General features: G+C 41.9%; 4 protein-coding genes and 1 pseudogene across 4 annotated transcripts; all 5 read left to right on the forward strand.

The window, feature by feature from the left end:
• Positions 1 to 851: 851 nt before the first annotated feature.
• On the forward strand, positions 852 to 1887 carry LOC109873882 (transcription factor HES-7.1-like). The gene is made up of 3 exons (XM_031809072.1): positions 852 to 896; positions 1163 to 1258; positions 1375 to 1887. The coding sequence occupies exons 1-3, from the start codon at positions 852 to 854 to the stop codon at positions 1885 to 1887; spliced, it is 654 nt and encodes a 217-aa protein (XP_031664932.1).
• Positions 1888 to 4606: 2719 nt separating this feature from the next.
• Positions 4607 to 6162, forward strand: LOC116358302 (transcription factor HES-7.1-like). Its single transcript, XM_031809539.1, has 3 exons — positions 4607 to 4766; positions 5080 to 5175; positions 5292 to 6162. The coding sequence occupies exons 1-3, from the start codon at positions 4722 to 4724 to the stop codon at positions 5802 to 5804; spliced, it is 654 nt and encodes a 217-aa protein (XP_031665399.1). The 5' UTR covers positions 4607 to 4721; the 3' UTR covers positions 5805 to 6162.
• A 2282-nt stretch (positions 6163 to 8444) lies between these two features.
• LOC116358255 (transcription factor HES-7.1-like) lies at positions 8445 to 9706 on the forward strand. The gene is made up of 3 exons (XM_031809073.1): positions 8445 to 8489; positions 8789 to 8884; positions 9001 to 9706. The coding sequence occupies exons 1-3, from the start codon at positions 8445 to 8447 to the stop codon at positions 9511 to 9513; spliced, it is 654 nt and encodes a 217-aa protein (XP_031664933.1). The 3' UTR covers positions 9514 to 9706.
• Positions 9707 to 12119: 2413 nt separating this feature from the next.
• On the forward strand, positions 12120 to 13450 carry LOC116358256 (transcription factor HES-7.1-like). Its single transcript, XM_031809075.1, has 3 exons — positions 12120 to 12164; positions 12449 to 12544; positions 12661 to 13450. Exons 1-3 carry the CDS (start codon positions 12120 to 12122, stop codon positions 13171 to 13173), a joined length of 654 nt encoding a protein of 217 aa, XP_031664935.1. The 3' UTR covers positions 13174 to 13450.
• Positions 13451 to 15285: 1835 nt separating this feature from the next.
• Positions 15286 to 16353, forward strand: LOC116358257 (transcription factor HES-7.1-like; annotated as a pseudogene).
• The last annotated feature ends 9162 nt before the right edge of the window (positions 16354 to 25515 follow it).

Below are 25515 nucleotides of genomic sequence, written 5' to 3' on the forward strand. Positions count from 1 at the left end.
GATCTCAAATCCAAAATGCTGGAGAATAGAGCCAAATAAAAAGTTTTAGCTGGGAGTGTAGTTAGCTACGTAACATCCTCAGCTTGTCTGTAAAAATAAGTCAAAAAAGGTCTGTGCATAAAATGTTGTGCCAAATGGAATAGGCCATTGTGGCTTTGCGTGTGCCTGTCTGTATTTAAGAGCCTGAGGTGTCACTTAATTCATCTGTAAATCCCTGTCACACTGGAGACTCGTCGACTCTCGCCTACACCTCTCTTGTAATTACAATGCGCCTGCCATTTCTTAGTGCTTTCACACACGTGCCCACTTTTGTTACCAGGGATGTGATGGCTTGTACAGAAGTGTCATGAGGTCCTCTTTGGGCCTCTAACACAAGTTGTTAAACGTGGGACAGCGTGAGAAAGCGCGACAATGATCTGTGTCGAAATCATTTTAACCAACAGCTCTCTACACTTCACTGGGTAACATTGGCCATCAGTCCGTTTCAATTGGCCTACATTTTTACACATCATTATACTATTTACCCTCCTTATGACTATCTTGACGTCTTCTATGAATTCACTCTGTATGACATTTCTAACTTGTAAAGGCTACTCTACTGTATTTCAACAGTACAAGGCGCGGGGAAGCTCAGGGATTGGCTACCTGTGGCAATGGGAGGAGTGTAAAGTCATCTCGTATTCCTAACGATTTAAAAGTCGTCCAGAGACAAAAATGCCATATTGTGATTCTTCTTCAGAGACACACCACGGATAAATACTACTGTTCTTCTTGATTTTTTACATCTGGGCATTCTCTGACCTCTGGAAACACACTTTTTAAGGAAAACAGCAGCTTGTTCATTAAGAAAGATGAAACCACTTGAAGAAAAAGAGAACAGGAAAATTGACAGAAAGGTAAAATTTGAACCGACAACATTCATCTGTATATCTGTAATACATATTAGTCAATCAAAATCGATTTTAACAAAACATGTAGGCCTATTTTGTTGTTAGCTTGTTGACTGATATTGGAATAACAATGTGTTCCTAAAATGTACTTATGTAACTAGTCCTACAATGTAAATAGATTTAGGTTTTAGTGACTGTTTCAGACACACTGGTTTACCAGAGACACTGGTCTGATCTCCCTGGTTTGATCTCCTTTCAACTTTCTCCTGTAGCTCCTCAAACCTCAGGTGGAGAGACGTCGGAGAGAGAGAATGAATCACAGTCTGGAGAGCCTGAGAACCCTGCTGCTGCAGGGACCACTACTTCAGGTATGAAGTTCACCTCTAACTTGACTCTGCTCTAAATGCAGCTCATACAGGTGTCAGCTCCTCTGAGAAGTATAGCATGACTGTGCATTAATCTTCCCTCGCTTTCTCTCCAACAGGGTGTGACTCAGCACAGAGTGGAGAAAGCTGAGATCCTGGAACACACTGTTCTCTTTCTCCAGAACACTGGAGATGTGGACAGGAAGAAAGGCGAAGATGGAGAAAAGCAACATCCCTTCCAGGATGGCTTCTCAGGCTGCTTGCAGAGAGCTGCACACTTCCTGGGGCAGGAAGGGGAGGGCCTGCAGCTGGAGGCAGCACTGAACTCTACTTTCTCTGCTCGGCTGAACAGCCATGCCTGTATGAAAACCGAAGTCCCGGCTAAAGCCCACTCTTCCACATCTCTGCCCAATACAATGTGCCACCAGTCCTTACACCTGATGAAGATACAGGAGTCCCACTACAGACAACAGTTTTGTGAAGTCTACAGGAGACATCTGTCTCATGCTCACAGAACTCCACTCCAACATGGAGATCCCAAACCTCCCCAGCTGCCCCACAGACACGCTGACAAAGAAGCCCAATCCCAGAACCTCCCAGGCAGCCAGTCTGTGTGGAGGCCTTGGCCTTGACCTAGCAGAGGAGCCTGCATTGGGATATTTAACTGTAAAACAACTCTAATATCCTATGAACTGATAACCAGGATGCCAGATCCTTTGCTTCTGAGGTTGCTATGGAATCATTAACTTATGCAGTGTTGTGAACACTGGACTCAGGGACTCCATAGATTTGCAGTGATATGACAATGTTGTACTGCAAAGAATATATACATTCTAAATATTGTACAATTTCTCTATACTTTAGTATTACAACATGTACTATGTATAAGTTGTAGTACTCTGATATCTTGTCTATTTTTGCACATTAATTTATTCTGGGACTTGTTCCTATGTTTTTCCAGATATATAGGCCTGTATGTTGAAATACAAATAAAACACATTCCTTTAAAAACATTGTCTCAATAGTATCTTAATCCCTAATGTATAGCAGTATAACCTGTGTTTTTAGTTATGCTTGTCATCTGCTAATGTAGTGGCACTTTCGAGCATGATCCAGCATGTTCCTATGCCAGTCATATGTATTGCAAAGTTATCAAAGATCTGCTCTTCATTGATAGCTGGCACGTGTGTGTTTGAGTCAAAGTTGCGTAGAGACCACGCGCTTTAACACCTCAAGTTGTCATGAACATCAAAGTGCTACGTGACAGCAACCTTCAATCACTCGTCAAATTCAACGGAAGATTTTGGGGGCCTTTCTATATCCCGAGAGGATGCCATCTGCCGGAAACAAGGAGCGTCTCTTGACATTCTCAAACATACACGAATGATGTCGTCGTCTCGTTGGGTTATTGAAAATGATAATTCATTCACTGTCATTTGTTCAGAGGTTAATGGTACAATATTAGCTTTTCTTAACAGATTTGTTTTTATTTCATATGCCTATGGTATGTAGGCTTTATAGCATATTATTCCTAAACCAGCAGTGGGAAATCATTGGTTTAAGGAGAGTTTACATATATTGAACGATTTACTCTCAAATATCAAAACTAGCCTAATGTCTAAAAGCAACTTCCAGCGTAATTAACATTCATTAATATTAGTAAGTCTAAGATAGCAATTTTTAACAAGTGTGGTTCATCATAATTCAACTTGGGCGGCAGGGTAGCCTAGTGGTTAGAGCGTTGGACTAGCAGCCGGAAGGTTGCAAGTCCACAATCCCCGTGCTGACAAGGTACAAATGTATCGTTCTGCCCCTGAACAGGCAGTTAACCCACTGTTCCTAGGCCCTCATTGAAAATAAGAATTTGTTCTAAAGTTAAAATAAACACTTACTATGTGTGGATATTAAATTCGCTCTGATGAGATCCAATGAATTTATGAGTGGGATAACGGTTCTGTGAGGTAACGCTCTTATCCACAACGACTTACAGTAGTGAGTACATTTGCTCATAAGGCTCCCCGGTGAGAATCAAACAACACACGTATTACAGCTATCATTTTCTACCAACTGAGCCACACGTGACCACAATCACTTCCAATAATACTATTAAATCATACTTGCTTTATCAGACGAAGTACCTTTTACAGTATGTGGCTCAATATAGGCCGCATTTTTTATAATGATTATCCTGAAATAGTTATTTTTGACATGCCAAGAAAATGAGGAGACCAAATTCATCTATATGGTCCCTGATGTGATACGCTGGGAAACCCTCCCGAGCTGTTTCCCTTGGTAGAAGGTGTAGGATAGACAGCTATTTCTTCTTTATTACCTGTTAGAATTTGTACATCATTTAGCAAAAGCCACCACTGACTCTCAGGTTCCCAGTTCCCAATTCTCACCGGTACACATCGACATCTGAAATGTTAATTAACATAGACTTATATAACAATATAATGAAATCTAAATAATAGTATCTATGTAATAGTCAATTGTATTAAAGCAATATTAATCTACTAGCGACAGGTAGCCTAGTGGTTAGAGCGTTGGGCTGACAACCGGAATGTTGCTGGCTCATTGACTTGGTAAAATAATACATTGTTCTGAACATGGCAGTTAATCCCCTGTAGTTTGTCATTGTAAATAAGAACTTGTTTTTTAACTGACTTGCCTAGTTTAAATAAAGGGTACATTTTTTAAAACTAAGTCAAAAACACGTGTTGGGTCTGTGCGTAAAATTCTGTGGCAACTGGAATGGGCAATACCTTTTGGCTCTGCGTGTGACTGTGTGTTTGAGAGGCTGAGGTGTCACTTAATACATTTGTAAATCCGTGTCACACTGGAGACACGTCGACTCTCGCCAACACCTCTCTCGTAATTACAATACGCGTGCCATTTGTTAGCGCTTTCGAAAACATGCCCACGGGTGTTACTGCGGATGTGATGGATTCTACGGAAGCACCATGAGGTCCTCTTTGATACACAAGTTGTTAAACGTGGGACAGCGTCCGAAAGGAAGACAATGAGCTATGTCTAAATAATTTCAACCAACTGCTATCTTCACTTCACTGTGTTACATTGGCTATCAGTCCGTTTCAATAGGCCTAAAGATTTTTAAACCCCATTATGCTATTTATCCTTCTTATGAATATCCTGACTTCTTCCACGAATTCACTTTGTATGACATGTATAACTTGTAAAGGCTACTCTACTAAACTTCAACAGTACAAGGCGCGGGGAAGCTCAGGGATTGGCTACCGGTGGCAATGGGAGGAGTCCAAAGTCATATCCTATTCCTATGAATTTAAAAGTCGCCCAGAGACAGAAATGCCATATCGAGGCTCATCTTCAGAGACACAGCACAGAGAAATACTACTGTTCTTCTCGATTATTTACATGTGGACATTCTCTAACCTCTTTAAAAATACACAATTTATGGACATCAGTAGCTTGTTAATGAACAAAGATGAAACCACTTGGGAGAACAGAGAACAGGAAAACTGACAGAAAGGTAAAATTTGAACCTTTGAAGTGATTATATTCATCAGCATATCTGTAATACCTAGTCAATAACAATCGATTTTAACTCAAAAAATGTAGGCCTATTATGTTCATAGCTTGTTGTCTGATCTCAGATTGTTAACAGATATTGGAGTAACAGTGTGTTCCTAAAATGTACCTATGGAGCTAGTCCTACCATGTACATAGATTTAGGTTTTAGGAGCCCTTACTGTTGTACAAAGTGACTGTTTCAGACACACTGGTTTACAAGAGACACTGGTCTTATCTACCTGGTCTGATCTCCTTTCATCTTTCTCTTGAAGCTCCTCAAGCTACAGGTGGAGAGACTTCGGAGAGAGAGACTGAACCACAGTCTGGAGAGCCTGAGAACCCTGCTGCTGCAGGGACCACTACATCATGTATGAAGTTCACCTCTAACTTGACTCTGCTCTAAATGCAGCTCATACAGGTGTCAGCTCCTCTGAGAAGTGTAGCATGACTGTGCATTAATCTGCCCTCTCTTTCTCTCCAACAGGGTGTGACTCAGCATAGAGTGGAGAAAGCTGAGATCCTGGAACACACTGTTCTCTTTCTCCAGAACACTGGAGATGGGGACAGGAAGAAAGGAGAAGATGGAGAAAAGCAACATCCCTTCCAGGATGGCTTCTCAGGCTGCCTGCAGAGAGCTGCACACTTCCTGGGGCAGGAAGAGGAGGGCCTGCAGCTGCAGGCAGCACTGAACTCTACTTTCTCTACCCATCTGAACAGCCATGCCTGTATGAACACCGAAGTCCCGGCTAAAGCCCACTCTTCCAACTCTCTGCCCAGCACAACGTGCCACCAGTCCTTACACCTGATGAAGATACAGGAGTCCCACTACAGACAACAGCTTTGTGAAGACTACAGGAGACATCTGTCTTATGCTCACAGAGCTCCACTCCGACATGGAGATCCCAAACCTCCCCAGCTGCCCCACAGACACTCTGACAAAGAAGCCCAATCCCAGAACCTCCCAGGCAGCCAGTCTGTGTGGAGGCCTTGGCCCTGATCTAGCAGAGGAGCCTGATTTGGGATATTGAACTGTAAAACAACTCTAATATCCTATGAACTGATAACCAGGATGCCACATCCTTTTCTTCTGAGGTTGCTATGTTGTTATTAATTTATGCAGTGTTGTGAACACCGGACTCAGAGACTCCATAGATTTGCAGTTATATGACAATGTTGTACTGCAAAGAAAATATAAATTCGAAATATTGTACAATTTCTCTATACTTTAGTATTACAACATGTACTATGTATAAGTTGTAGTACTCTGATATCTTGTCTATTTTTGCACATTAATTTATTCTGGGACTTGTTCCTATGTTTTTCCAGATATATAGTCCTGTATGTTGAAATACAAATAAAACACATTCCTTTAAAAACATTGTCTCAATGGTATCTTAATCCGTAATGTATTAAAGTGTCAAATTTGTTTTGGTTATTGTTGTCATCTGCTTTCTCAGCCAGACATTCAATAATTAAATGACTTATTTAACATTCAACCAACTCAAGGTGTCACGTTCTGATGCCAGTTAAAAGTACTGCAAAGTTTTCATAGATTTTCATTTCATTGATAGCTGGCATGTGTGTGTTGAAGTCAAAGGTGCGAAGAGACCACGCGCTTTAACACCTGTTACCTCCCGGTCAAGAAGAGCAAAGGGTTCAGAGACAGCGACCTCCAATCACACTTCAAACTCAAACGAAGGTTTTTAGGACCTTTTTTACAACCCGAGACAATGCGGAATGATGGAAACAAGGGGTTTCTCTCGACTTAGAAAAATGATGTCCTCCTCTTCTTCTTGGAATAGAGGAATGAATCATTCATTCATAGCATTTTATTTTTATTCAGAGGTTCATGGTAAAATATTTATTTTTCCTTAATTGAAAAAAACGTATTTTTTTATCCGAAGTATATTTTATATGGGCTTTATAACAAATGATGCCTAAAACAGCAGTGGGACAGCCTTGGTGTAAGGAACGTTTACAACTATAGAACGATTTACTCTCAAATATCGAGAGTAACCTATAGTCTGAAAGCGAATTCCAACGTAATTAACATTCATTAATATTAGTAAGTCTAAGCTAATAATATTTAACAAATGTGGTTCATTATCAGTACAATTACAATGTGTGGCAATTAAAAATAGTCTGACTAGATCCGATTAGTTTAAGTCTGGGACGGAATACATATTTCTTAAACAGGATATATATTTATCTATATCACCATATTATTCGGTTATTAGAATGTTCTGTGATGGAATCTCAACTAATTCCAACAATATTATAAATTCACACAACCTTTATCAGACGAAGTACCTTTTACAGCATGCGGCTCAATATAGACCGCATTTTTTAAAAATATATAACCATTAACCTGAAATAGTTATATTGACAAGCCAAGAAAATGAGGAGACCAAAATCATATATGGTCCCTGATGTGATACACTGGGAAATTGTCCTGAGATTGTTCCCTTGGGAAAAGGTGTAGGATAGACAACAGTTTGTTCTTTATTACCTGTTAGAAATTGTACATCATTAGGCAAATACCGCCACCGACTGCCTGGTGGAGCATTCCCAGGTTCCCAGTTCTCACGCGCACACATTGACCTCAGAAATGTTAATTAACATAGGCTAATATAACAATATAATTAAATCTAAATAATAGTATAATAGTCAATTGTATTAAAGCAATATTCATCCACTAACAAAGTCAGAAGCGCATGTTGGTTCTGTGCGTAAAAGGTTGTGCCAATTGGAATGGGCAATACCTTGTGGCTGTGCGTGTGCCTGTCTGTGTTTGAGAGCCTGAGGTGTCACTTATTCATTTGTAAATCCGTGTCACACTGGAGACTCGTCGACTCTCGCCTACACCTCCATTGTTATAATTACAATACGCGTGCCTTTTGTTAGCGCTTTAACACACGTGCCCAGGGGTTTTACTGCGGATGTGATGGATTCTACGGAAGCACCATGATGTCTTATTTCGTTTGGCGGCAGGGTAGCCTCGTGTTTAGAGCGTTGGATTAGTAACCGGAAGGTTGCAAGTTCAAACCCCCGAGCTCACAAGGTACAAAACTGTCGTCCCTGAACAGGCAGTTAACCTGAGGCCGTCATTGAAAATAAGAATTTGTTCTTTACTGACTTGCTTAGTAAAATAAATCAAATAAATATACAAGTTGTTAAACCTGGTACACCATGAGAAAGCATGACAATGATCTGTGTCAAACTAACTTAAACCAACTACTTTCATCACTTCACTGAGTTACGTTTGCCATGTTTCAATATGCCTACAGATTGGTTTCAATAGGCCTACAGATTGGTACACCCCATTATGCTATTTATCCTGTCCTGACTTCCACGAATTCACTTATGGGACATATGACCTTTATAACTTATACAGGCTACTCTACTGTATTTCAACAGTACAAGGCATGTGCCGGGAAGCTCAGGGTTCGGCTACCGGTGGCAATGGGAGGAGTACAAAGTCACCTCGTATTCCTATGGACTTAAAAGTCGTTCAGAGACAGAATGCCAGATTCAGTGACACAGCACAGAGAAATACTACTGTTCTTCTTGATTGTTTATATCTGGACATTCTCAGACCTCTGGATGAAGGACAACAGCAGCTTGTTGATTAACAAAGATGAAACCACTTGGGGAAAAAGAGAACAGGAAAATTGACAGAATGGTAAGATTTGAACCTTTGTTGTGATTATATTTATCAGTATATCTGCAATTTTATATTTTGGTAAATCCAAATCGATTTGAACTAAAACATGTAGGCCTATTTTGTTGTTAGCTTTTAATTTAAATTGGAATAACAATGTGTTCCTAAAATGTACCTATGGAGCTAGTCCTACCATGTACATAGATTTAGGTTTTAGGAGCCCTTACTGTAGTACAAAGTGACTGTTTCAGACACACTGGTTTACCAGAGACACTGGTCTAATCTCCCTGGTCTGATCTCCTTTCATCTTTCTCTTGTAGCTCCTCAAGCCTCAGGTAGAGAGACGTCGGAGAGAGAGAATGAACCACAGTCTGGAGAGCCTGAGAACCCTGCTGCTGCAGGGACCACTACATCATGTATGAAGTTCACCTCTAACTTGACTCTGCTCTAAATGCAGTTCATACAGGTGTCAGCTCCTCTGAGAAGTGTAGCATGACTGTGCATTAATCTGCCCTCTCTTTCTCTCCAACAGGGTGTGACTCAGCGTAGAGTGGAGAAAGCTGAGATCCTGGAACACACTGTTCTCTTTCTCCAGAACACTGGAGATGGGGACAGGAAGAAAGGTGAAGATGGAGAAAAGCATCATCCCTTCCAGGATGGCTTCTCAGGCTGCCTGCAGAGAGCTGCACACTTCCTGGGGCAGGAACGGGAGGGCCTGCAGCTGGAGGCAGCACTGAACTCTACTTTCTCTTCTCGGCTGAACAGCCATGCCTGTATGAACACCGAAGTTCCGGCTAAAGCCCACTCTTCCATCTCTCTGCCCAATACAATGTGCCACCAGTCCTCACACCTGATGAAGATACAGGAGTCCCACTACAGACAACAGCTTTGTGAAGTCTACAGGAGACATCTGTCTCATACTCACAGAGCTCCACTCCAACATGGAGATCCCAAACCTCCCCAGCTGCCCCACAGACACGCTGAGAAAGAAGCCCAATCCCAGAACCTCCCAGGCAGCCAGTCTGTGTGGAGGCCTTGGCCTTGACCTAGCAGAGGAGCCTGCATTGGGATATTGAACTGTAAAACAACTCTAATATCCTATGAACTGATAACCAGGATGCCACATCCTTTGCTGCTGAGGTTGCTATGGTGTTTAAATGCATACAGTGTTGTAAACACTGGACTCAGGAACTCCATAGATTTGCAGTGATATGACAATGTTGTACTTCAAAGAATATATACATTCGAAATATTGTACAATTTCCCTATACTTTTGTATTACAACATGTACTATGTATAAGTTGTAGTACTCTGATATATTGTCTATTTTTGCTCATTAATTTATTCTGGGACTTGTTCCTATGTTTTTCCAGATATATAGGCCTGTATGTTGAAATACAAATAAAACACATTCCTTTAAAAACATTGTCTCAATGGTATCTTAATCCGTAATGTATTAAAGTGTCAAATTTGTTTTGGTTATTGTTGTCATCTGCTTTCTCAGCCAGACATTCAATAATTAAATGACTTATTTAACATTCAACCAACTCAAGGTGTCACGTTCTGATGCCAGTTAAAAGTATTGCAAAGTTATCATAGATCTGCATTTCATTGATAGCTGGTCAAAGGTGCGTAGAGACCACGCGCTTTAACACCTCAAGTTGTTCGGGCATGAACATCAAAGTGCTACGTGACAGCAACCTTCAATCACACCTCAAATTCAAAGGAAGATTTTTAGGGCCTTTCTATAACCCGAGAGGATACCATCTGCCGGAAAGAAGGAGCTTCTCTTGACATTCTCAAGTATACAAAAATTATGCATTCGTCTTCTCCTTGGGGTATTGGAACGGATCATTCATTCACAGTAATTTGTTCAGAGGTTCATGGTAAAAAATGAGATGTTTCTCAGCGGATGTTGTCTTCTTTCATAGGGCTATGATATGCAGGCTTTATAACAAATGATTCCTAAACCTGCAGGGGGACAGCCTTGGTTTAAGGAGAGTTTACAAATATTGAACGATTTGCTGTCAAAAATCGAGACTAGCCTACAGTCTAGAAGCATCTTCCAATGTAATTAACATTCATTAATATTTGTAAGACTACGCTAATAATATTTAACAAATGTGGTTCATCATCAGTAAATAACAATGTGTGCCTATTAAAAGTGGTAATACATAAGTAATCTGAACAGATATTTTTATATTAAGTTTGGGATAGAAGTCAAATTTCTTAGACAGGATAGCTAGTTATTTATATCACCAAACGATTCGGTTATTAGAAATGTTCTGTGATGAAATTTACCTTGACATTTTGCCAACACTCATGTCCACAACGCCTTACAATAGTGAGTGAATACATTTTCATATTTTTGAATACAAGTCCCCCATGAGAATCGAACCAGCAACCCTCGAATTGCAAATGCCATTCTCTACCAATTCAGCCACACGTGACCACAATAACCTCCAAAAATATTGTTAATTTACTCTAACTTTATAAGACGAAGTACCATTTACAGCACGTGGCTCAATATAGTCCCCATTTTTTTACAACTATTATCCTGAAATAGTTCTATTGACAAGCCAAGAAAATGAGGAGACCAAATTAATCTTTGGTCCCTGATGAGAAACACTGGGAAATTGTCCTGAGATCATGTATCTTGGGAAAAGGGATAGGATAGACAACAGTTTGTTCTTCATTACCTGTTAGAATTCGTACATAATTTAATGAAAGCCGCCATCGAATGTCTTGTGCATTCCCAGGCTCCCAAGTTCTCACGCACACATGTTGACCTCTGAAATATTCATTAACATAGGCTAATATTACAATATGATTAAATCTAAATAATATTATCTATGTAATAGTCAATTGTATTAAAGCAATATTGATCCACTAACAAGTCAGAAACGCGTGTTGGGTCTGTGCGTAAAATGTTGTCACAATCGGAATGTGCAATTTATTTTGGCTGTGCGTGTTTCTCTCTGTATTTAAGAGACTGAGGTGTCACTTAATTAATTTGTAAATCCGTGTCACACTGGAGACTGGTCGACTCTCGCCTACACCTCACTTGTAATAATTACAACTTTTGTTAGCGCTTTCAAACACATGCCCGCGGGTGTTACTGCAGATTTGATGCCTTGTACCCAAGCGCCATGTGGTCCTCTTTGATATACTGATTGTTAAACTCGGGAAAGCACGACAATGAGCTGTGTCGAAATCATTTTAACCAACAGCTCTCTACACTTCACTGGGTAACATTGGCCATCTGTCCGTTTCAATAGGCCTAGATTGTTACACCCCATTATACTATTTACCCTCCGTATGACTATCTAGACGTCTTCTATGAATTCACTTTGTATGACATTTCTAACTTGTAAAGGCTACTCTACTGTATTTCAACAGTACAAGGCGCGGGGAAGCTCAGGGATTGGCTACCTCCTTTACACTCCTCCTCAATGGGAGGAGTGTAAAGTCATCTCGTATTCCTAACGATTTAAAAGTCGTCCAGAGACAGAAATGCCATATTGAGATTCTTCTTCAGAGACACAGCACAGAGAAATACTACTGTTCTTCTTGATAATTTACATCTGGACATTCTCTGACCTCTGGATGAATATGCTCGTTAAGTGTAAAGCAGCTTTTTGATTAACAAAGATGAAACCACTTGGGGAAAAAGAGAACAGGAACATTTGCAGAATGGTGAGATTTGATCCTTTGAAGTGATTATATTCATCAGTATATCTATAATAGATATTAGTCAATCAAAATAGATTTAACATAAAAAATGTAGGCCTATTTTGTTGTTAGCTTGTTGTTAGCTTGTTGACTGATATTGGAATAAAAATGTGTTCCTAAAATGTACCAGTAACTAGTCCTACAATGTACATAGATTTAGGTTTTAGTGACTGTTTCAGACACACTGGTTTACCAGAGACACTGGTCTAATCTCCCTGGTCTGATCTCCTTTCATCTTTCTCCTGTAGCTCCTCAAGCCTCAGGTGGAGAGACGTCGGAGAGAGAGAATGAATCACAGTCTGGAGAGCCTGAGAACCCTGCTGCTGCAGGGACCACTACATCATGTATGAAGTTCACCTCTAACTTGACTCTGCTCTAAATGCAGCTCATACAGGTGTCAGCTCCTCTGAGAAGTATAGCATGACTGTGCATTAATCTGCCCTCTCTTTCTCTCCAACAGGGTGTGACTCAGCGTAGAGTGGAGAAAGCTGAGATCCTGGAACACACTGTTCTCTTTCTCCAGAACACTGGAGATGTGGACAGGAAGAAAGGCGAAGATGGAGAAAAGCAACATCCCTTCCAGGATGGCTTCTCAGGCTGCCTGCAGAGAGCTGCACACTTCCTGGGGCAGGAAGGGGAGGGCCTGCAGCTAGAGGCAGCACTGAACTCTACTTTCTCTGCTCGGCTGAACAGCCATGCCTGCATGAACACCGAAGTTCTGGCTAAAGCCCACTCTTCCATCTCTCTGCCCAGCACAATGTGCCACCAGTCCTCACACCTGATGAAGATACAGGCGTCCCACTACAGACAACAGCTTTGTGAAGTCTACAGGAGACATCTGTCTTATGCTCACAGAGCTCCACTCCGACATGGAGATCCCAAACCTCCCCAGCTGCCCCACAGACACTCTGACAAAGAAGCCCAATCCCAGAACCTCCCAGGCAGCCAGTCTGTGTGGAGGCCTTGGCCCTGATCTAGCAGAGGAGCCTGATTTGGGATATTGAACTGTAAAACAACTCTAATATCCTATGAACTGATAACCAGGATGCCACATCCTTTTCTTCTGAGGTTGCTATGTTGTTATTAATTTATGCAGTGTTGTGAACACCGGACTCAGAGACTCCATAGATTTGCAGTTATATGACAATGTTGTACTGCAAAGAAAATATCAATTCGAAATATTGTACAATTTCTCTATACTTTAGTATTACAACATGTACTATGTATAAGTTGTAGTACTCTGATATATTGTCTATTTTTGCACATTAATTTATTCTGGGACTTGTTCCTATGTTTTTCCAGATATATAGGCCTGTATGTTGAAATACAAATAAAACACATTCCTTTAAAAACATTGTCTCAATGGTATCTTAATCCGTAATGTATTAAAGTGTCAAATTTGTTTTGGTTATTGTTGTCATCTGCTTTCTCAGCCAGACATTCAATAATTAAATGACTTATTTAACATTCAACCAACTCAAGGTGTCACGTTCTGATGCCAGTTAAAAGTACTGCAAAGTTTTCATAGATTTTCATTTCATTGATAGCTGGCATGTGTGTGTTGAAGTCAAAGGTGCGAAGAGACCACGCGCTTTAACACCTGTTACCTCCCGGTCAAGAAGAGCAAAGGGTTCAGAGACAGCGACCTCCAATCACACTTCAAACTCAAACGAAGGTTTTTAGGGCCTTTTTTACAACCCGAGAGAATGCGGATTGACGGAAACAAGGGGTTTCTCTCGACTTAGAAAAATTATGTCCTCCTCTTCTTCTTGGAATAGAGGAATGAATCATTCATTCATAGCATTTTATTCAGAGGTTCATGGTAAAATATTTATTTTTCCTTAATTGAAAAAAACGTATTTTCTTATCCGAAGTATATTTTATATGGGCTTTATAACAAATGATGCCTAAAACAGCAGTGGGACAGCCTTGGTGTAAGGAACGTTTACAACTATAGAACGATTTACTCTCAAATATCGAGAGTAACCTATAGTCTGAAAGCGAATTCCAACGTAATTAACATTCATTAATATTAGTAAGTCTGAGCTAATAATATTTAACAAATGTGGTTCATTATCAGTACAATTACAATGTGTGGCTATTAAAAATAGTCTGACTAGATCTGATTAACTTAAGTCTGGGACGGAATACATATTCCTTAAACAGGATATATATTTATCTATATCACCATATTATTCGGTTATTAGAATGTTCTGTGATGGAATCTCAACTAATTCCAACAATATTATAAATTCACACAACCTTTATCAGACGAAGTACCTTTTACAGCATGTGGCTCAATATAGGCCGCATTATTTTTATATAACCTTTAACCTAAAATAGTTATATTGACAAGCCAAGAAAATGAGGAGACCAAAATCATATATGGTCCCTGATGTGATACACTGGGAAATTGTCCTGAGATTGTTCCCTTGGGAAAAGGTGTAGGATAGACAACAGTTTGTTCTTTATTACCTGTTAGAAATTGTACATCATTAGGCAAATACCGCCACCGACTGCCTGGTGGAGCATTCCCAGGTTCCCAGTTCTCACGCGCACACATTGACCTCTGAAATGTTAATTAACATAGGCTAATATAACAATATAATTAAATCTAAATAATAGTGTAATAGTCAATTGTATTAAAGCAATATTCATCCATTAACAAAGTCAGAAGCGCCTGTTGATTCTGTGCGTAAAAGGTTGTGCCAATTGGAATGGGCAATACCTTGTGGCTGTGCGTGTGCCTGTCTGTGTTTGAGAGGCTGAGGTGTCACTTAATTCATTTGTAAATCCGTGTCACACTGGAGACTCGTCCATTGTTATAATTACAATACGCGTGGCTTTTGTTAGCGCTTTAACACACGTGCCCACGGGTTTTACTGCGGATGTGATGGATTCTACGGAAGCCCAATTTCGTGGAGCGGCAGGGTAGCCTAGTATTTAGAGCGGTGGACGTTCAGAGACAGAATGCCAGATTCAGTGACACAGCACAGAGAAATACTACTGTTCTTCTTGATTGTTTATATCTGGACATTCTCAGACCTCTGGATGAAGGACAACAGCAGCTTGTTGATTAACAAAGATGAAACCACTTGGGGAAAAAGAGAACAGGAAAATTGACAGAATGGTAAGATTTGAACCTTTGTTGTGATTATATTTATCAGTATATCTGCAATTTTATATTTTGGTAAATCCAAATCGATTTGAACTAAAACATGTAGGCCTATTTTGTTGTTAGCTTTTAATTTAAATTGGAATAACAATGTGTTCCTAAAATGTACCTATGGAGCTAGTCCTACCATGTACATAGATTTAGGTTTTAGGAGCCCTTACTGTTGTACAAAGTGACTGTTTCAGACACACTGGTTTACCAGAGACACTGGTCTAATCTCCCTGGTCTGATCTCCTTTAATCTTTCTCTTGTAGCTCCTCAAGCCTCAGGTGGAGAGTCGTCGTCGGAGAGAATGAACCACAGTCTGGAGAGCCTGAGAACCCTGCTGCTGCAGGGACCACTACATCATGTATGAAGTTCACCTCTAACTTGACTCTGCTCTAAATGCAGCTCATACAGGTGTCAGCTCCTCTGAGAAGTGTAGCATGACTGTGCATTAATCTGCCCTCTGTTTCTCTCCAACAGGGTGTGACTCAGCGTAGAGTGGAGAAAGCTGAGATCCTGGAACACACTGTTCTCTTTCTCCAGAACACTGGAGATGGGGACAGGAAGAAAGGTGAAGATGGAGAAAATCAACATTCCTTCCAGGATGGCTTCTCAGGCTGCTTGCAGAGAGCTGCACACTTCCTGGGGCAGGAAGGGGAGGGCCTGCAGCTAGAGGCAGCACTGAACTCTACTTTCTCTGCTCGGCTGAACAGCCATGCCTGCATGAACACCGAAGTTCTGGCTAAAGCCCACTCTTCCATCTCTCTGCCCAGCACAACGTGCCACCAGTCCTCACACCTGATGAAGATACAGGAGTCCCACTACAGACAACAGCTTTGTGAAGTCTACAGGAGACATCTGTCTTATGCTCACAGAGCTCCACTCCGACATGGAGATCCCAAACCTCCCCAGCTGCCCCACAGACACTCTGACAAAGAAGCCCAATCCCAGAACCTCCCAGGCAGCCAGTCTGTGTGGAGGCCTTGGCCCTGATCTAGCAGAGGAGCCTGAATTGGGATATTGAACTGTAAAACAACTCTAATATCCTATGAACTGATAACCAGGATGCCACATCCTTTTCTTCTGAGGTTGCTATGTTGTTATTAATTTATGCAGTGTTGTGAACACCGGACTCAGAGACTCCATAGATTTGCAGTTATATGGCAATGTTGTACTGCAAAGAAAATATCAATTCGAAATATTGTACAATTTCTCTATACTTTAGTATTACAACATGTACTATGTATAAGTTGTAGTACTCTGATATCTTGTCTATTTTTGCACATTAATTTATTCTGGGACTTGTTCCTATGTTTTTCCAGATATATAGGCCTGTATGTTGAAATACAAATAAAACACATTCCTTTAAAAACATTGTCTCAATGGTATCTTAATCCGTAATGTATTAAAGTGTCAAATTTGTTTTGGTTATTGTTGTCATCTGCTTTCTCAGCCAGACATTCAATAATTAAATGACTTATTTAACATTCAACCAACTCAAGGTGTCACGTTCTGATGCCAGTTAAAAGTACTGCAAGGTTTTCATAGATTTTCATTTCATTGATAGCTGGCATGTGTGTGTTTAAGTCAAAGGTGCGAAGAGACCACGCGCTTTAACACCTGTTACCTCCCGGTCAAGAAGAGCAAAGGGTTCAGAGACAGCGACCTCCAATCACACTTCAAACTCAAACGAAGGTTTTTAGGGCCTTTTTTACAACCGGAGAGAATGCGGAATGATGGAAACAAGGGGTTTTCTCTCGACAGTATACAAAAATGATGTCCTCCTCTACTTCTTGGAATTTGTAATGGATTATTCATTCACAGTATTTTGATCAGAGGTTCATGGTAAAATATTTATTTTTCCTTAATTGAAAAAAAACTGATTTTTTTTATCCGAAGTATATTTTATATGGGCTTTATAACAAATGATGCCTAAAACAGCAGTGGGACAGCCTTGGTGTAAGGAACGTTTACAACTATAGAACGATTTACTCTCAAATATCGAGAGTAACCTAAAGCGAATTTCAACGTAATTAACATTCATTAATATTAGTAAGTCTAAGCTAATAATATTTAACAAATGTGGTTCATCATCAGTACAATTACAATGTGTGGCAATTAAAAATAGTCTGACTAGATCCGATTAATTTAAGTCTGGGACGGAATACATATTCCTTAAACAGGATATATATTTATCTATATCACCATATTATTCGGTTATTAGAATGTTCTGTGATGGAATCTCAACTAATTCCAACAATATTATAAATTCACACAACCTTTATCAGACGAAGTACCTTCTACAGCATGTGGCTCAATATAGGCCGCATTTTTTTATATATATAACCTTTAACCTAAAAATAGTTATATTGACAAGCCAAGAAAATGAGGAGACCAAAATCATATATGGTCCCTGATGTGATACACTGGGAAATTGTCCTGAGATTGTTCCCTTGGGAAAAGGTGTAGGATAGACAACAGTTTGTTCTTTATTACCTGTTAGAAATTGTACATCATTAGGCAAATACCGCCACCGACTGCCTGGTGGAGCATTCCCAGGTTCCCAGTTCTCACGCGCACACATTGACCTCTGAAATGTTAATTAACATAGGCTAATATAACAATATAATTAAATCTAAATAATTGTGTAATAATCAATTGTATTAAAGCAATATTCATCCACTAACAAAGTCAGAAGCGCATGTTGGTTCTGTGCGTAAAAGGTTGTGCCAATTGGAATGGGCAATACCTTGTGGCTGTGCGTGTGCCTGTCTGTGTTTGAAAGGCTGAGGTGTCACTTAATTCATTTGTAAATCCGTGTCACACTGGAGACTCGTCGACTCTCGCCTACACCTCCATTGTTATAATTACAATACGCGTGCCTTTTGTTAGCGCTTTAACACACGTGCCCAGGGGTTTTACTGCGGATGTGATGGATTCTACGGAAGCACCATGAGGTCCTATTTGATATACAAGTTGTTAAACCTGGGACACCATGAGAAAGCATGACAATGATCCGTGTCAAACTAACTTAAACCAACTACTTTCATCACTTCACTGGGTTACATTGGACATTAGGCCTACAGATTGATACACCCCATTATGCTATTTATCCTCCTTAAGACTATCCTGACTTCCACGAATTCACTTTGTATGACATGTATAACTTATACAGGCTACTCTACTGTATTTCCACAGTACAAGGCATGTGCCGGGAAGCTCAGGGTTCGGCTACCGGTGGCAATGGGAGGAGTACAAAGTCACCTCGTATTCCTATGGACTTAAAAGTCGTTCAGAGACACTCTTCCACATATCTGCCCAAAACAATGTGCCACCAGTCCTCACACCTGATGAAGATACAGGAGTCCCACTACAGACAACAGCTTTGTGAAGTCTACAGGAGACATCTGTCTCATGCTCACAGAACTCCACTCCAACATGGAGATCCCAAACCTCCCCAGCTGCCCCACAGACACGCTGACAAAGAAGCCCAATCCCAGAACCTCTCAGGCAGCCAGTCTGTGTGGGGGCCTTGGCCCTGATCTAGCAGAGGAGCAAATGTATATTCTGTAAATATTGACTCCACCATCACAATATGTACTATGCATAAATTATATTATTCTGTCATATTTATCTAGTCTATTTTGCACATTAATTTATTCTTAGAGTATTTTCCTATGTTATTACAAAATAAAAACCATTACTGGATTAAATATTTACCAGTATGTCAGTTTGTTTTATTGATGTTCAACAGAAAAATAAAAGCTAGTAACCCTGACCTGTTCACCGGACGTGCTACCTGTCCCAGACCTGCTGTTTTCAACTCTCTAGAGACAGCAGGAGCGGAAGAGATACTCTTAATGATCGGCTATGAAAAGCCAACTGACATTTGCTCCTGAGGTGCTGACTTGCTGCACCCTCGACAACTACTGTGATTATTATTATTTGACCATATTGGTCATCTATGAACATTTGAACATCTTGGCCATGTTCTGTTATAATCTCCACCCGGCACAGCCAGAAGAGGACTGTCTACCCCTCATAGCCTGGTTCCTCTCCAATTTTCTTCCTAGGTTTTGGCCTTTCTAGGGAGTTTCCTAGCCACCGTGCTTCTACACCTGCATTGCTTGCTGTTTGGGGTTTTAGGCTGGGTTTCTGTACAGCACTTTAAGATATCAGCTGATGTAAGAAGGGCTATATAAATAAATGTGATTTGATTAGATTATTATAGGCCTTTAAAAACTTGAGCACAAAATGCTATTATCTTGTTATCAACATTATCTTCATATGGTCACATATGTTGAAGAAGTAAGTCTAGTTTTATTTTGTTATGCTTTATTTAATTACTGCATGTCAGTTAAAGGACAAATTGTTATTTACAATGACGGCCTACATCGGCTAAACGCTAGGCCCTATTGGCCTCAATCGTCCAGTTATTATACAGAACCAGGGTGTCTGTAGTGACGCCACTAGCATTGAGATGCAGTGCTCAAGACCGCTCCGCCACTCGGGAGCCCGAAGAAAGAAAGGCTTAACTTAGTCTCATTAAGTTGTGTTGATTTGCTTCCGATGCTTTTACAGTTAAATTCAGTCATACTCACAATGAAGGCTGGCACTAGACTTAGATAAGATATTCGAAACATTTTAAGTAATTTTAAATTGCACTGTAAGTCCATGGAGTTGCTGGCAAATGGCACGCGTCCACAAACGTTAAGTGTATAATTGCCACGCGCTCAGACATTTATTTGGCTGTTGTGAGAAAATTCAAAAGGTAAGTTCAAAGGATTCAGGGTGCAGACGCTTTTCTTTGTTGCACCTATGTGAAAGGATCATTTGCAAGCTCATGTAACGCGGAGTGGCGGACCTGTCCTCATCATGGTCCCAAGACAATAAAACAACGACAGGTAATGTAGGATGCATTTAGCCTTCTTATGTGTTGTCTGTCAAGGGATGTTTTAACTTGTTTGGCACAGTAGGAGAAATCTCACATGGAGTTATAGGTAACTGATCCCATGGTACGTAGGTGACGCGTCGCGTAATGAACTTAACTTAACCTGTCTTATTTTAAAAGTTGAAATAATTGAAATATTTGCCCCAAAAATGTTTTCCGGATTTTCTGCTCTCAGCTAATTGTTATAGGTGCGCGCAAATATTTGTGTGGGTAGGCCTATAAGGTCATTGGTAGCCTATAGCCTAGTTCTAGGGCTAACCTTGAACATCGATTAGCATACTATTGACTAAAACGATATGGGCACAAATGGAAATTACTAACGTCGCCAAATCGCACACTTGTGACATAAAGGTGAGAAGTGTCTCTGGATTGGATTTGCTTTGATGTCCCACTCCACGCTGCTGTAGACTAGAGCTAACAGGTGGTTGAGCCAAGGGTGAGCTTTGCATCGCAAAGTCAACACCCTTTTCAGTCGGAATTTTGACCAGAACCTGACCTCAATAAATTATAGTTTCTCGCCTGAGATTCGTGTTTCCATTGCAATGAACGGCTTTGATCTCCGGAAGAAGGCCACTGCGACGTAGGTGAGTAGAAGTTGCTTTGGCGCGTGCTTTTCAACCCGGTTAAAAATGCAATTGGCAACTTTTCCAGAGAAAAATGCCACGTATAAACTTGACTATGGACCATGGATATAGGTCTAAATGGTTTCATAACATGAAATTGTTTATTTGCTAATAAGTTTATATTCCAATGGAATGTTTTTTTTAATGAATAACCATTTTTACAAAAATATAATTGCATTCACAACTAAAGTCTTACCCAAGCTGAGACCATTGTGTAGAGATTGTTTTGGAGTCTGTGAGCAGGAATGGTATATCTACAGCCTCTATTGAGTACCTGGATAGATAAATCATAAATGTCATTGCATTCTCATCTCTAATTGTAAATGAACAGATAGAGGAAAAGCCCATTTGTGACACCAGTGTAGTGAATTCAGTGGTTCACCCAAATGGGATTTGAACCTGTCACTGTCAGTCCAGTAACACCCTCAGGCCTCCACAGTGTCTTCAGAAAGTATTCACACCCCTAGATTTTTTTCACATTTTCTTGTGTTACAGCCTGAATTTAAAATGGATTAAATATAGATTTTGTGTCACTGGCCTACACACAATACCCCATTCTGTTTTTAGAACTTTTATTCATATTCACCAAACGTCATAATCACCAAACGTCCTGCCGACCGACACACTAATTTGATATTTCATTTGATTTAACTTCTGGCTTCTCGTGGACTGTTTTTGTGCAACCCAAATGGGCTACAATAGGGAGCAACACTAGTCTATTACATACACCCGCGTTGCTAAAATCAGCTATGATCCCCCCATTCCATGTGCTGGTGTTCGTTTGTTATATTTATTAGATGGGAATGTTAAGCGAACATCGAACTTCAAGACAACTTCACAGCAGTGTTGTTTATAAGTCAGCATCCATGGGGACAACACACTGGTTGTTATCCTAAATGAACACAGGGGGGAGACAAAACTCTACAAGGATCAGAAAAACATTCTTTTTTTGAGTTTTGTTTCTTCAATAATGTGCATAGGTTGAATGAGCCTGTATGTATGGCTGCGTTTACACAGGCAACCCAATTGGGATCTTTTGCACAATTACTGGCAAAAGAGATGATCTGATTGGACAAAAGACCAATTTGTGAAAAAAAGATCAGAATTGAGCTGCCTGTGTAAACGCAGCCATAGGCTGGTATTTCATAGTGGTTTCAGCTCAGCTTTATTGGTGGTACACACGTTGTAATCCCCAGCAAAAGATGTCAACACCCCAGGCCATGACCCCTGTTGGCATGATCCCATTAACAGTCAGTTAGAGCTGGGCATCTCTGTGAGAAAGGTGAGGTCACTTTTAATACCGATTCCATGTCAGGTCATAGAGCCTAGATGTTGATAGTGTGATTGTGCTGTGCTCTGCAGTATGGCGTTGTTGATATGATATGAGCCATTGACATCATCACACTTTGTACAGTAACCTCTTTGCCTTATGAGTTTGAAGAATCACATGATAAGTCAATTATTCTTGTGAAATAAGGGCATTTAAAAATGTATTTTAGTGAAAATGATTGAAGTTAGTAATTGCGTTAAATGTCAGTTGCATCTTGTATTGGGCTGTGCTCCAATCAGGAAGGAGGCTGGACTCTCTGGCTCCCCTTTCTACTGCGTTGAGTTTTGTTATGAATGGCGTGTATCTCACACGTGTCAACAGCTTGACACCATGTCTTCCTTTGTGCTCCAATTTACTGCAGCACAACAGAGTCTGTTGGGTTAGAAGAGGGTCCCCCCGGTCTATAACAGAGGGAAATAGAGGGGAAAGGGTACCTGTCCCCTCTCTCTCTGGTTCTCTTTCTCATGCTAATGCACTGCTAGACCTGGGGCACCATCTGCCCTCCCTGAGGGCTGGGGCCCCAACCGCTCCAGACGGGCCCTTTTTGTTGCCGTGAGCCCAGGGAGAACACTGAGGTCCATGCACTTCCCTTCCTGTTGCCTAATAGACTAGAGCAGAGCTGCTCCTCCACTAGGAGCACAGGCCTGGAGCCTAACCTGCCTGCAGGGAATTATACATCAGGTGACTGAGACAGGGGGGCGCTCTGAAACTGAAGAGAGGACAGCCAACTCGCATGCCCCTGTTCTAAGGGCAACAGTTTTCCTTTCATTCACTGCTTTGCTTTATGATTTTGTAGTGCAGAGCCGTGCGGGAGCCATTCACCGTCCTTCCTCATCCATTTTATGTGAAGTAGCATAGTAGCTACTAGGAAACACTGGAGTGGCATCTAGTTGCAGAGTACTAAATGCTCAGCATTGTTGAAATAATCTTTTTGTTTCATAGATAAATCATGTTAGTACTATCATTTGGATGGGTCAGCTGTAATGATCTATTCTATCACTATATCGTAGCTATGTCCAGTGTCATGGCTTGCTGCTGCTTTGACTGGTCAAAATGAGATAGATGTTTATATTATGTTCATACAAAGGAGACATTCAAAGCTTTCGTGGCCAATTTGTCCAAATCAATTTATTTAAGTGATTACCTTAACTTTCCCCATCTCCTCTCTTTCCTTTCCTCTCATTGGTGTGTCTCGTTGGTGCGTCTCGTTGGTGCGTGTCGTTGGTGCGTGTCGTTGGTGCGTCTCGTTGGTGCGTCTCGTTGGTGCGTCTCGTTGGTGCGTCTCGTTGGTGCGTCTCGTTGGTGCGTCTCGTTGGTGCGTCTCGTTGGTGCGTGTCGTTGGTGCGTGCCGTTGGTGTGTATAGTTGGCATCTCTCTCTTCCATGTCTTGTTTGTGTCTCAACCTCTTGTCCCGTCTCTGTGAGGGCAGTGCTCCAGCAGGTGCGGCAGAGAGAGAGCGTCTCTGTGAGGGCAGTGCTCCAGCAGGTGTGGCAGAGAGAGAGCGTCTCTGTGAGGGCAGTGCTCCAGCAGGTGTGGCAGAGAGAGAGCGTCTCTGTGAGGGCAGTGCTCCAGCAGGTGCGGCAGAGAGAGAGCGTCTCTGTGAGGGCAGTGCTCCAGCAGGTGTGGCAGAGAGAGAGCGTCTCTGTGAGGGCAGTGCTCCAGCAGGTGTGGCAGAGAGAGAGCGTCTCTGTGAGGGCAGTGCTCCAGCAGGTGCGGCAGAGAGAGAGCGTCTCTGTGAGGGCAGTGCTCCAGCAGGTGTGGCAGAGAGAGAGCGTCTCTGTGAGGGCAGTGCTCCAGCAGGTTTGGCAGAGAGAGAGCGTCTCTGTGAGGGCAGTGCTCCAGCAGGTGCGGCAGAGAGAGAGCGTCTCTGTGAGGGCAGTGCTCCAGCAGGTGCGGCAGAGAGAGAGCGTCTCTGTGAGGGCAGTGCTCCAGCAGGTGCGGCAGAGAGAGTGCGTCTCTGTGAGGGCAGTGCTCCAGCAGTTGCGGCAGAGAGAGAGCGTCTCTGTGAGGGCAGTGCTCCAGCAGGTTCGGCAGAGAGAGAGCGTCTCTGTGAGGGCAGTGCTCCAGCAGGTGCGGCAGAGAGAGAGCGTCTCTGTGAGGGCAGTGCTCCAGCAGGTGTGGCAGAGAGAGAGCGTCTCTGTGAGGGCAGTGCTCCAGCAGGTGTGGCAGAGAGAGAGCGTCTCTGTGAGGGCAGTGCTCCAGCAGGTGCGGCAGAGAGAGAGCGTCTCTGTGAGGGCAGTGCTCCAGCAGGTGTGGCAGAGAGAGAGCGTCTCTGTGAGGGCAGTGCTCCAGCAGGTGTGGCAGAGAGAGAGCGTCTCTGTGAGGGCAGTGCTCCAGCAGGTGCGGCAGAGAGAGAGCGTCTCTGTGAGGGCAGTGCTCCAGCAGGTGCGGCAGAGAGAGTGCGTCTCTGTGAGGGCAGTGCTCCAGCAGTTGCGGCAGAGAGAGAGCGTCTCTGTGAGGGCAGTGCTCCAGCAGGTGCGGCAGAGAGAGAGCGTCTCTGTGAGGGCAGTGCCCCGGCAGTTGCGGCAGAGAGAGCGTCTCTGTGAGGGCAGTGCTCCAGCAGGTGCGGCAGAGAGAGAGCGTCTCTGTGAGGGCAGTGCTCCAGCAGGTGCGGCAGAGAGAGAGCGTCTCTGTGAGAGCAGTGCTCCAGAAGGTGCGGCAGAGAGAGAGCATCTCTGTGAGGGCAGTGCTCCAGCAGGTGCGGCAGAGAGAGAGTGTCTCTGAGAGAAAGGTCCCAGCTGGCAACATTAATCACCCCTCTGTTGATCAGCCTCTGATTGGGGATGTTGGTCACACTCTGTCACTGTCTCACTTTGAACTTCCCCAAGCTTATGTGCTGTGTTATGAGTCGTCATGCTTTTGCTGTTTGGAAAAAAGATTTGAACGTGTCAACACAAAAACACTCATTTTTTTGTTTTTCTGTATGCTGTTCTGTTGGATTGTGCTTGAGAGACAAATATAAATATATTATGTTAGAATAAATTATAATGAATTATGACAGATCATGACCAATCTAGATGATGTGCGTTGTCATAGGGAGCTCCTTTGTATTGGTTTAAGCAGGCCTCTAGACCAGATGGAACCAGTGAACTTGTTATTGTACCCATGCACAGCTCTATGGCGAACAGATTATGCATTGCCGTTGGATCTGAAAGCATTGCCATCTTCATTTGCAAAACTCCCATTAAAAAAGTTGCTGCTGGCTGCATTGAGAGTTAGTTATTGAACTGGCTTACCCTAAGGAAACAAGG

Source organism: Oncorhynchus kisutch, linkage group LG29, assembly GCF_002021735.2.
Source record: "Oncorhynchus kisutch isolate 150728-3 linkage group LG29, Okis_V2, whole genome shotgun sequence".
NCBI lineage: Eukaryota > Metazoa > Chordata > Actinopteri > Salmoniformes > Salmonidae > Oncorhynchus > Oncorhynchus kisutch.